Source organism: Tinamus guttatus, unplaced genomic scaffold (genome assembly GCF_059628265.1).
Source record: "Tinamus guttatus ecotype Peru unplaced genomic scaffold, ASM5962826v1 Tinamus_guttatus_pri_ptg000744l, whole genome shotgun sequence".
Taxonomy (NCBI): Eukaryota; Metazoa; Chordata; class Aves; order Tinamiformes; family Tinamidae; genus Tinamus; species Tinamus guttatus.
Window position 1 is genome coordinate 30,046 of NW_028289278.1, and position 11,643 is coordinate 41,688.

Genomic DNA, 11,643 nt, shown 5'->3' on the forward strand with positions numbered 1-11,643 from the left:
TCAGCGACCGCCTCGGCTCCCAAAGCGCCCGTGCGCCGTCGCATCCCGCGGGAGGAGCCGCCCGGCTCCGATCCCGCTCATCCCGTCCCATTTGGTGCTTCCAAGGTGAACTGGGAAGCCGGGCGCCGCGGCCGGCCCCGCCGGTGTCGATGCGGTTGATCCGCGCGGCGTCGGTGCCGCGTCGGTGGCGCTGGCGCCGCCGTGCGCAGGAGGGAGCCCTGGGCTGGCGCTCGGTCCCCTCCTCCGGGGCGGTGACGGCCGCAGCGGCCACCCCGGCCGTGGCAGCTCCAGGACAAACCCCCTTTCCTGGCTGTCCCCGCGGAGCCCCCTCCATCCTGCGCTGCCCTTTGTGCAGCCTGGGGCTGGCGCACGAGTGTCCCCGAGGTGGGAGCTGGGGACGCTCCTGCGGGGACGGCAGCGTCACCCCGGCTCCGCGGTGGCCCCGCTCCGCGTGCGGGAGCCAAGGCCATTCCCAGGGGAAGCCGGCGCCGCAGGGCCCGGCTCCCCCCAGCTGCCTCTCGCCTGGGACGCACCCGGATCCCGATTCTTTTTGTACCGTTTTGTAGTTGGGTTTTGGGGAGGGGGCGGGAAGGGAAATCCTCTATTTTCTACTGGGAGATTCTGTGGGCCCCCGTGGGGTCTTGTTTGTAATAAAGGTTTTGCGAACCGGAGCGGTCGGAGCCTTTGGGGGTCGGATGGGGAGGAGGAGGGTCCCCAGGGAGGCGCCGGGCGGTTCCGGAGCCGGAGGGATCCGCGGGGAGGAGGGTGCGGAGCCGCGGGCGCAGGGAGGCGGCTGCCGGGATCAGCCCGGCCGGGAGCGCTGGCCCCGGCCCCGTGTTCCCCATGCCCACGGTGACCTTGGCGCCGGCGGCTCCTTGTCCCCTTGTCCCGTCCTTGGGGCCTGCCCGGCTCCGGGGCGCGCGGAGGTGACGTTCCCGAGGTGGCAACGGGCTGGAGCTGCAGCCGCGGGGCCGCTCTCTCCCGCGACCCCTCGGGCAGAGCCGGCGGCTCCACGACGCAGGGGGTGTCCGTGGGGAGCAGGAAAGCGGGGGCAGAGCCACCCCCGGTCCCTCGGGAGCGCAGCCGGGGGGAGATTCCCGGTGCCCAGGACCCCGGTGCCGCCGCGCGAGGGGATCCGGGACCCGGGGCGGCCCGGCGGGTGCACGTGGCTCCCGGAGCGCCGCTCCGCAGGGAGAGCGCGGGAGGCCGGGAGCCGAGGTGGGAAATTCCCACGTGCTCGGGCCGAGCCGCTTCCCGGGGCGCTGCGGGAGCGCCGGGCCCGTCCGGCTCCTTTTTGGGGATGTGGGTGAAAGTTGCTGGAAAGCGGCCGCTCCCTGGGGCCGCGGGCCCGGCCCGGGCGAGCAGAGCAGCCCCGGCGCTCGCTGCGCCCGCGGCCCCGGCCTCGGCTTCCCGGGGCCCTGCCGGCTCCGGGGGCTCCTTATCTCCGGCACGGCCGAGCGCCGGCCTTATCTCCTGCAAACAGGAGCCGCGCGCGGAGATGGGGGGAGCGTCGGCCCCGTTCCCAGCTGCTCCGCTTGGAAACGTGCTGGAAAGGGACTTTCCCCCAGGAAAAAGCTGTTCTCCATTTCTTTGAAATGTTTATTGAACTTTTTTCCAAGAAGGAGATGAGCACAACATGCACCCCCCGCCACCAGGGGAAAGGAGCCCAGATTTCCCATTTCAGCAGAACTGGCCCTTTCCTTGGTGTTTTCCAAGCAAAAGAGGCTGCTGGAGCCCGGCGGGCAGCGGGGCCCGGGGTGCCCTGCTCATCCCGAGCCGTTTGCTGTCGCTCCGGTGCTTCCCACCCCCTGGAGCATCCCGAGGGGCTCTCCCGGCCGGGACTCCACGGGTGCCACCGGCGCTGCCGGGACGGTCCCGGTGTCCCGGCTCGACGCTCCCTCCGCTTGTTTACACGAGCGCCCGTTCCCGGCACTGCCGGCCCCTTGGGATTTGCTGCCCGCATCCCAACAAATCCCGGGCCTGATGCCCATTTGCAACCACGGTTTCCCTATCCCGGGATAGGGCCGCGCGCTCCCGGGAGCAGGAGGATGCGCGTGGGGCCGAGCGGCGGCTCCCGGGCCCCTGGCCAAGCGGGCCAAGGGTGAGCGCTGCTCCTGGCCAAGTATGGGCAGGCCGGGCTGCCGGACCCGCCGGATGCTCCGAACATCCCGGCCGGGTGGGAGCAGAACCTCCCCCCTTCCCCCTCTTTCTGCAGCTGCCCCCCTTGTTATCCCAACCCGGGGCAGGAATTCTGCCCCAGCAACCGCTCGCTCCCTCCTGGAATGTCCTTGCGGAAGAGGGAGGTGACTCTTCCCACCGGAGCACCGGGAATGTCCCCCCCAATCCCATCCTTAGCTGCAGGAGGGCCCGGGGGTCACAGGGACCCCCCTGGCTCCGTCCCCCCGGCCCGGCCGGGCTCCGGTGCCGCTGCCGGCACCTCCCAACTCGGGAAAGGTCCCGGATATCCCGGATGCTGCCGCTCGGCTGCTCCCAGCAGCAGCGACCCTTTTCCCCCTTTTTTCCCCCCAAATCCGTGGGCAACTCGAGCCCATTTCTCCGATGCTCCCCAGCAGCCCCGTGGAGCCTCTGCTCCTTGTTTTCCCCATTCCTCCCTGGAAGCGCTCGCGCTCCGGCTGCCTCCCCGCGCTCCCACGGGCTATTTCGGGCCGGTGGCGTCACCCGCGGCCCCGGCGGCAGCCAAGTGTGGCAAAGGGCGCGCGCTGGGACAAAACAACAAATCCCGTTTGTTTTTTTCCCCTCGCATCTGGCCCGGAGCAGCCTCCCAGCCAGGGATCCGCAGGGAGCGGCTGCTCGGCCAGGATCGGCCGGAGCCAATTTGGGGAAAGGGCAGGTGCTGCCGGGGGGGGCCTGGCGGGTGCCCAGCTGGACGGCACCGGGAATCTGCTTCCGCTGGCACCGGGAGCGGCGGCTCCGGAGCCCACGGATCCCTGTGGAATTCTGAGCCCCCAGGCAGGGGATGGGAGCCCTGAGCCCACCCGTCCCATCTCCTGCCCCCTATCAGGCCGGCACATCCCTTATCCCAGGGCAGCGCATCCCGATCCATGGAGCTCCCTAGCCCCAAGGGCCAGCGCATCCCATGCCCCCGCTCCCCATCCCAGCGCATCCCGAAGCCCCGGGCCAGCACCTCCCTATTCCCAAGCTCCCGCTCAAGCCGGGCACGGAACCAGCGCCTTCCCGCCCCCAAATTCCCCTTTTCTTGACTCAGCCGCGGCTCATCCCGCCCCGGCGCTGACGGCTGCGTTTCCAAAGGGCCGTGTCGCAATATCCGCGGCTCCCCCTTCCCGCGGCCGCAGTTTTTCTCCGGAGCCGCGAACGGAGCCGTAAACAGGAACCACGGGGCGGGGGGGGAACACGGCCAGGGGGGGTCCCCCAAAGGCTGCGACCCGGACGCCTGGGCCCCGTGTGGGTCCCCTACGAGCCGGCCTGTCCCGACGGCTCCCGCCCTGTCCCCGGAGCTGCCTCCGGGCGTCAACGCGGAGGCCGCGGGAACAGGACGTCCCGGGCGCGCGGGGGCCACACGTGACACGAGCGGGACGGGCCCGGAGCGGGATCCGAGCGGCGCCGGGGCTCCCGGCGAGGCCGCTCCGCTTCTCCCGGTGCTTCCCAGTTTTTTTTCCTGGAAAAGCAGCTAAAAACAGCGGTTCTCGGAGAGCGGCGCCGGGGGGGACCATTCCCACGGGATCCGGCCGCTCCGTGCGCAAGGGAGGCCGGGGGGGAGGGGGCACTTCCCCATTTTCCCCCCTTCCCGGGCCCGTTTTTAAGGCTCAGCCCAAACCCAGCTCAAAAGGGAGAAAAATCTTTAATGACCCGAGAACGTTTAAAAAGAGCAAAAGAGACCCAAAAACGTTAAAAAGCTGCTGCAAAGGGGCAGCCCCCACTCATATCCCCCCCCCCGCCGTCTAAAAACCACGTCAAAAGTGACCTAAAAACATAGCAAAAAAAGGGGCAGGGGTTGAACCCCCCCGTCGTGTCCATCTTGAGGGGGAGACACCAAGGTCCCCAGTGCCACCTCTGGTTGGGGGGGGACACCCAACCCCGGGGTGTCCCCATGTCCCTCTGTCCATGGAGCACAAGTGCCACCTGCAGGCGAAGCCGCCCCGACCCCAGCGCTGCCGCCGCGAGGAGGAGGAGGAGGGCGGCGGAGGGGCCCAGGCGTCCGGGGCGCTCAGTAAACGGCCTCGTCCGTTGTCGTCGCTGTCGGCGCCGAAGTCCTCCCCGTTGTCGAAGTAGGACATGATGTAGTCGGTCTCCTGCCGGGGGGGACCGCGGTGGGTGACGAGGGGGACACCCGGAGCCCCCCGCAGCGCGTCCTCACCTCCTCGTGCTCTTCCTCGTCGTACTCCTCCTCCTCCTCCTCCTTGCCTTCCTCCTCCTCCTCCTTCTCCTCCTCCTCCGAGGTCACCACCTCCTCCTCCTTCTTCTCCAGGCTCTGGGAAGGGAGGGGTGGGATGAGCACGGGCACTCCAGCTGGGAAACCCCCCCACACTTTTCCCTGGAAAAAGCCTTCGGCCTCGTCACCTCCAGCTTCTTAATGGCCTCCTCCTTGTCGAGCGGCGGGCGCTGCCTGCGGGGGGGCGGCGGCGCGGGGGGGCCTGTGGGGCAGAGGGGGGGGGTCAGGCCCCGCTATGGGGCAGAGGGGGGGGTCAGGCCCCGCTGTGGGGCCGGGGGGGGTGGCAGTGCCACCGCGTCCGCCCGTCCCGGTCACTCACCCGCCCGGAGCCGGCGCACCCGGATCCGCAGCTCCCGCGGCAGCCGCCTCCAGTCTGCGCAGGTGACAACGGCGGGGGGTGACAACGGCGAGGGGGTGACAACGGCGGAGGGTGACAACAGCAGGGGGGGGTGACAGTGACCATGAGCGGGGGGTGACGTCGATGTCCCCATGGGCGCCCCCGTGTCCCCCCTACCTGGGCTCCAGTCGATGGCACCGTCCACGGGGCTGCCCTCCTGGTACTTGTCCGAGTAGCGCTCGATGTCTGGGGGGGGGGACAGTGACACGGGGGGGGGTCGGGGTGGCCACCCCATGTCCCCTCCCCCCTGCTCCGTGTCCCTGTCATGTCCCCCCCGCGTGTCCCCATGTTCCCTCTGTCCCCCATGTCCCCCCTGCTGTGTGTCCCCTCATGTCCCCCCCAGTTCTCCTCATGCCCCCCCTCCATGTCCTCCTCCTCGTGTCCCCTCGCCCCCCTCATGTCCCTCTCCCTGGTCCCCCTCATGTCCCCCCGTGTCCCCCCCAATTCCCCTCATGACCTCCCTCCTTGTCCCCCCCATTCCCTCCCTCCCTGGTCCCCCCCGGTGCCTCCTCCGTGTCCTCCCTGTGTCCCCCCATGTCCCCACCACATCCCCCTCCTCGGTTGTCCCCATGTCTCCCCTGTCACCCCCGTCCCCGCCGTGTCCCCACGTCCCCCCTGCATCCCTCCGTGTCCCCCCTGTCCCTCCCCGTCCCCCCAGTCCGCCCTGTGTCCCCATGTGTCCCCCCGTGTCCTCCTCGCCCCACGTGTCCCCCTGTGTCCCCGTGATCCCCCCGTGTCCCCCGGTCTCCCCTCGCCCCCCCGGTCCCCTCTGTGTCTCCCCATCTCCCCCCACCCCCCGTGTCCCCCCAGCCCCCCCATGTCCCCCTGGTTCCCCCCCATGTCCCCCTGGTTCCCCCCCATGTCCACCCAGTCTGCCCCGTGTCCCCATGTCCCCCCCATGTCCCCTCATGACACTGGTCCCGGCCCCCATGTCCCCGGTCACCCCCCATGTTCCCCTGGTCCCCCCCCCCCGTGTCCCCACCGTGTCCCCGATCCCCCCTGCCCCTCATGTCCCCCCTTGCCCCCAGTCTCCCCCTGCCCCCCGTGTCCCCCTGGTCTGCCCCATGTCCCCCCCATGTCCCCCTCATGTCCCCCATGCCCCCCTCGTGTCCCCGGTCCCCCCGTGTCCCCATGTCCCCCCATGTCTCCCCCTGTGTCCCCATGTCCCCGGTCCCCCCATGCCCCCTATGTCCCCCCGGTCTACCCCGTGTCCCCCTGTGTCCCCATGTCCCGTCCATGTCCCCCCATGTCACCAGTCCCATCCATGCCCCCCATGTCCCCCCCTTTCCCCAGTCCCCCTATGTCCCCATGTCCCCCCATGTCCCTCTGTGTCCCCGGTCCCCTCGTGTCCCCAGTCCCCCCATGTCCCCAGTCCCTCTATGTCTCCATGTCCCCCTCGTGTCTCCATGTCCCCCTCGTGTCCCCAGTCCCCCTATGTCTCCATGTTCCCCTCGTGTCCCTGGTCCCCCCATGTCCCCAGTCCCTCTATGTCCCCATGTGTCCCCATGTCCCCTCCATGTCCCCCTCATGTCCCCAGTCCCCCCATGTCCCAGTCCCTCTATGTCTCCATGTCCCTCTCGTGTCCCCGGTCCCCTCGTGTCTCCATGTCCCCCTCGTGTCCCCAGTCCCCCTATGTCTCCATGTCCCCCTCGTGTCCCCGGTCCCCTCGTGTCCCCGGTCCCCCTATGTCTCCATGTGTCCCCATGTCCCCCTCGTGTCCCCATGTCCCTCTGTGTCCCCAGTCCCCCTCGTGTCCCCATGTCCCCCCGTGTCCCCATGTCCCTCTGTGTCCCCGGTCCTCCCGTGTCCCCAGTCCCCCTCGTGTCCCCATGTCCCCCCCATGTCCCTCTGTGTCCCCATGTCCCCCCGTGTCCCCATGTCCACCCCATGTCCCCCCATGTCCCCATGTCCCCCCGTGTCCCCATGTCCCCCCCATGTCCCCCCGTCCCCCCGCACCTCTCCGCGGCGCTCCGGGCCGCACGTAGTAGGGCAGCCCCCGCATGGCCCCGCGCAGCTCCTGCTTCAGCGCCAGGACGTACTCGAGCTCCTCCCCGCCGGGCAGCGGCGCCGGCCGCGACTCCAGCGGCTGCGGGGCCGGGAGAGGGGCCGTGAGCGGCGCCGGGGAGCGGGGAGCGGCGCGGGACCCGCCGGGACCTACCGGGAACAGCGGCGCGGGCTGCAGCGCGGCGGGCGGCAGCGCCTCGCCCCGGCCCAGCCCCACGGCCTCCACGCGGAACGTCATGCGGCCGCCGCGGGCCGCCATGGCCGGAACCGGAACCGGCGCCGGAACCGGGACCGGCACCGGGACCGGCCCGGCCTGCGCCGCGCGCGCGCCAGTGGCGCTCGCGCGCATGCGCGGCGCGGGCCGGGCCCCCGCGCGAGCCAATCAGCGAGGCGGGCAGAGGAAGGGGGCGTGGTCTGCGCGGGAGGGGCGGGGCGGGGGAAGGGGTGGGTGGGGTGAGGGGTGGGCACGGCCTCCCCGCCTCGTAGCTCCGCCCCTTGCACCGTAGCTCCTCCCCCTTCCGTATAGCTCCTCCCCTTGTCCTATAGCTCCACCCCTTGCGTCATAGCTCCTCCCAACTGCCCGATAGCCCCGCCTCTTGCCCTATAACTCCTCCTCCTGCCCCATAGATTCTTCCCATTTCCCCATAGTCCCTCCCCCATAGCCCCTCCCCTTGCCCCACAGCCCCTCCCCTGCCCCATACATCCTTCCTATTTCCCCATAGCCCCTCCCCTTGCCCCATAGCTCCTCCCCCTACCTCATAGCCCCTCCCAACTGCCCCATAGCCCCTCCCCCTGCCTCATAGCCCCTCCCCTTGCCCCATAGCCCCTCCCCTGCCCCATAGCCCTCACCCAATGCCCCATAGTCCCATCCTGTTGCCCCCCGGCCCCACGACCAGCAGCCCTCCTGCCCCAGGATCACCGGCCCCACGGCGCCGTGTCCCCCCCCATAGCGCCGTGTCCCCCCCCACGGGGCTGTCCCCAACACCCCACGCCGTCCTGCCCCCTCCCCGGGGCGTCTCTTCCCGTCGGCTCCCGCGGCTGCCGCCGGGAGCGGGAGCTGCCGCCGGGTGACCCATCCATCCCCGCGGGAGCGGCTGCCCGGAACAGCCCCACGCCGGTGGGTGGGGGGTGACCCCCAAATTCCAGCCCCACCGAGCCGGGATGGCACCCGGGGGGCACAGACGCAGCCCCAGGCACCGGCACCGGACTCTGGAGCATCATCCCGGGAGAGCCGGTGAGAGCGACCGGCCGGAGGGATGCGGGATGGGGGGGTCCCTATGGGGCAGCCCCCAGGAGGGATTCCCAGCGGGACCGGGCACGGGGGCCGTGGGGTCCTGCCCTGGGTGGCAAATTGGGGTGGAAAAGGGGGGGTTTGGGGATGTTTTCCTGGCCGGAGGAGCAGGAGGCGCTGCGGTAACCATGGCAACCGGGCAGGGATGCGGGGAGATGCCGGAGGGATGCGGGATGGAGGGGGGGGATGGGAGCCGGGGGGGGCCAGGGGTGTCCGTGGGACGTGGGGGTGCCCAAGGGGACAGGGACACGCGGGGGTGCCCTGGGGGGGACGGGGGCTGCCCAAGGGGACGGGGACGCAGGGGTTGTCCCCAGGGAGACACGAGGATGCCCCTGGGGACAGGGGCATGTGGGGGTGCGGGATGAGATGCAGGCGTGGGGACAGGCAGGGAACGGGGACAGTGAGGGGCATTCGGGGGCCAGGTCACCCCGGGTCACCCTGGGACCATCAGTGTCCCCACGGGGAGACACAGGGAGCCGGGGGGATCCTGGCAGCGGCGCCCGCCATGCCCCATGGCAGGACTGTCCCCACCGCAGGGCTGTCCCCACTGCAGGGCTGTCCCCAGGGTAGGACTGTCCCCACCACAGGGCTGTCCCCATGGCAGGACTGTCCCCAGGGCAGGGCTGTCCCCACCGCATGGCTGTCCCCACCGCAGAGCTGTCCCCATGGCAGGGCTGTCCCCATTGCAGAGCTGTCCCCACCACAGGGCCGTCGTCCCCAGGGCAGGGTTGTCCCCATGGCAGGGTTGTCCCCATGGCAGGGCTATCCCCATGGCAGGGCTGTCCTTAAGGCAGGGCTGTCCCCACCGCAGGACTGTCCCCACTGCAGAGCTCTCCCCATGGCAGGGCTGTCCCCACGGCAGGGCCATCCCCACTGCAGAGCTCTCCCCACAGCAGAGCCATTCCCACCGCAGGACTGTCCCCACGGCGTCCCCTTCCCGCGTGCCATTGCAGGGAGCAGGATGGCGGTGGCGGACGCCGCGCGGAGCCCCCTCCATGCACCGGCACCGGCACCGGACAACCCGGCGCTGCTGCTCGACGGCGGCGCCTACATCAACGAGGGCAACGCGGCCGGGCAGCCGGCGCTGATGCCGACCCGACGTTGCCGACCGCGCGGTGACCGCGACGCGCTGCGGGCGCTGCTGGACGCGTGCAGGGCGCGCGACAGGGAGGTCATCGTCATCATCACGGCCACGTCGCCACGTGGCACCAGGACCACGCGCCTGTACCGGAACACGCCGCCCTCGGACGCGGAGCCTCGTGGACGTGGAGCCGGCGACGTCTTCCTCTTCCCGCCGCCGGGACGCGCGCTGACACCAACACCGAGCCAGTGCCGGAGCCGAGCCCGGAGCCGAGCTGGGAGCTGATGCTGGTGCCGCTGGGCTGCCCGGAACCGAGCCCGGAGGCGCCGGTGCCAGAGCTGAACCCGGAGCTGATGCTGGTGCCGCTGGGCTGCCCGGAACTGAGTCCGGAGCTGCCAGTGCCGGAGCCGAGTCCAGAGCGGAGCCAGGAGCTGATGCTGGTGCCGCTGGGCTGCCCAGAACCGAGCCCGGAGCTGCTGGTGCCGGAGCTGAGTCCAGAGCTGACACCGGTGCTGCAGGGCTGCCCGGAACCGATCTCGGGGCTGCCAGTGCCAGAGCTGAACCCGGAGCTGATGCTGATGCCGCTGGGCTGCCCAGAACCGAGCCCGGAGCTGCTGGTGCCGGAGCCAAGCCCGGAGCTGACACCGGTGCCGCAGGGCTGACCAGAACCGATCCCGGAGCCGCCGGTGCCGGAGCTGAGTCCAGAGCTGACGCCGGTACCGCTGTGATGCCCGGAGCCGCCGGTGCTGGAGACAAGTCCGGAGCTGGCGCCGATGCTGCAGGACTGCCCGGAACCAAGCCCAGAGCCCCCAGTGCTGGAGCCAAGTCCGGAGCTGACGCCGGTACCGTTGGGCCGCCCGGAGCTGCCGGTGCCGACGCGTCCGGCGGCCCCGCACGGCCCGTCCTGCTGCGGCGCCGCTCCATGCGGAGCGAGCGGATGTGGCAGCTCGGCGCCTGCCGGAGCGCCCCGGCACGCGGCGACGCCGGCAGATAGGGCGGCCCGGCCGGACGCCTGGGCCCCGCGCGGAGGCTGGTGGAGCCTCCCCCTGCGACGGCTGCCGTCGCTCTCACGGACAAGGGTTTTTCCACCCGTATGGACAGCCAGGGGGCCTCCCTCTGCAGGTGTTAGCAGCGTTCACTCTGAACCCTACTGATGACTGCGAGCACGTGAAAATTCTTCCATCGCTGCCACCAGCATCAACGTTGCACGATCCCGAATTCCTCAAGGACCGGCACCCCTGCTCTCCTGCATCCTCCCTCCCGCTCATCACCCTCCCGGCACCGCTCCTCCCCACGGAGTGCAGCAGCCGGCGCATGGAACCTGCTCCCGGTCAGCCGGGAACCTGCCCCGAGCTTTGGGGCTGCCAACGTGGGGCAGGCACATCCCTACGGGCGCCCCACACCGTTGGGAGCACTAAGAGCTGCCGGACACCCGGGTCGGGGACGGTCCCCAGGGCTCGTCCGTGCGCCGGGACCCTCGGGATGCCGGGAGCGGCGCCCGGGCAGCGGGTGAATAAACGTCCCGCACGGGTCGCCCGAGTGTCCAGGGACGTCACCGAGGGGCCGCCCGGATAACTGGGAACCCCTGTGTGTGGGGGGCCACATCTGCTGCAGCCGGTCCCACCGCCCCCAGGGCGGGCGCCATCCGGACGCCGCCGTCCCCTCCGTGCGGGCCCGGGGGCCGCGGGGCGGTGCCGGGAGGCGGCGGAGGCCGCGGCGAGGCCGGCCCCGCGCCGCAGCGGGAGGCTGGGCGGCCGCGGCGCCGCAGGCGGCTCTGCAGAGCGGTAGCGCGGGCGGACGGGGAGGGGGGGCTGCCGGGGACGGCGGGAACGCGGGAACCGGGATGGAGGACGCGGGAGCAGGGGGAGGACGCGGGGTGGAGTGGGGAAGGATGGGGGGTTTGGGGAGGGGGCGCTGCTGGGGACCCCCCCATGAGTCCTTGGCCCCTGGGGACAGACGGGGCCGGTGGCTGGAGCGGGATGAGACCCCAGGGCCTGGGGGGACGATTCCCCCTGTCCCATCTTTTGTGGGGGGGGTTTGGAATGCGGGAGTTTGGAAACGGCCTCCTGGCACCGAGGGGGGCCCTGGCGCCGCCTCCCTCCCTCCCGGCGCCCCCGGCAGCCTCCGCTCCGCATCGGGGAATCCCGGGATGAACCCGTCCCGCTGGGAGCAGGAGGGGACCCGGGGACAAGGACGCGGCTCAACCCCCACCCCGCGCATCCCTACGGATCGGGGGGGGAAGGGGACACGGAGGCACCGTCGCCTCCTCCGCGGTGCCGGTGCCGCCATCCCCGGCTCTTCCGTGCCCCGCGCAGGGCTGGGGCAGCCCCCGCGCCGAGGAGGAGGAGGAGGAGGAAGGAGCCGCAGGCCGGGAGAGCAACGGGGGCCGCAGCGTCCCCGGCTGAGACCCGACGCAGCTCGCGGCGGCAGCGGGGCCGAGCGCCCGCCATGCGGGCGGC

General features: G+C 71.4%; 1 protein-coding gene across 1 annotated transcript; it reads right to left on the reverse strand.

Annotated features, from left to right (window-relative positions):
• Positions 1 to 4,186: 4,186 nt before the first annotated feature.
• Positions 4,187 to 7,101, reverse strand: POLR3GL (RNA polymerase III subunit GL). Its single transcript, XM_088537314.1, is given in 7 exon segments — positions 4,187 to 4,205; positions 4,207 to 4,271; positions 4,337 to 4,450; positions 4,540 to 4,784; positions 4,926 to 4,994; positions 6,765 to 6,894; positions 6,967 to 7,101. Coding segments are annotated over 7 exon segments (747 nt in total). The 5' UTR covers positions 7,072 to 7,101.
• Between the last annotated feature and the right edge of the window lie 4,542 nt (positions 7,102 to 11,643).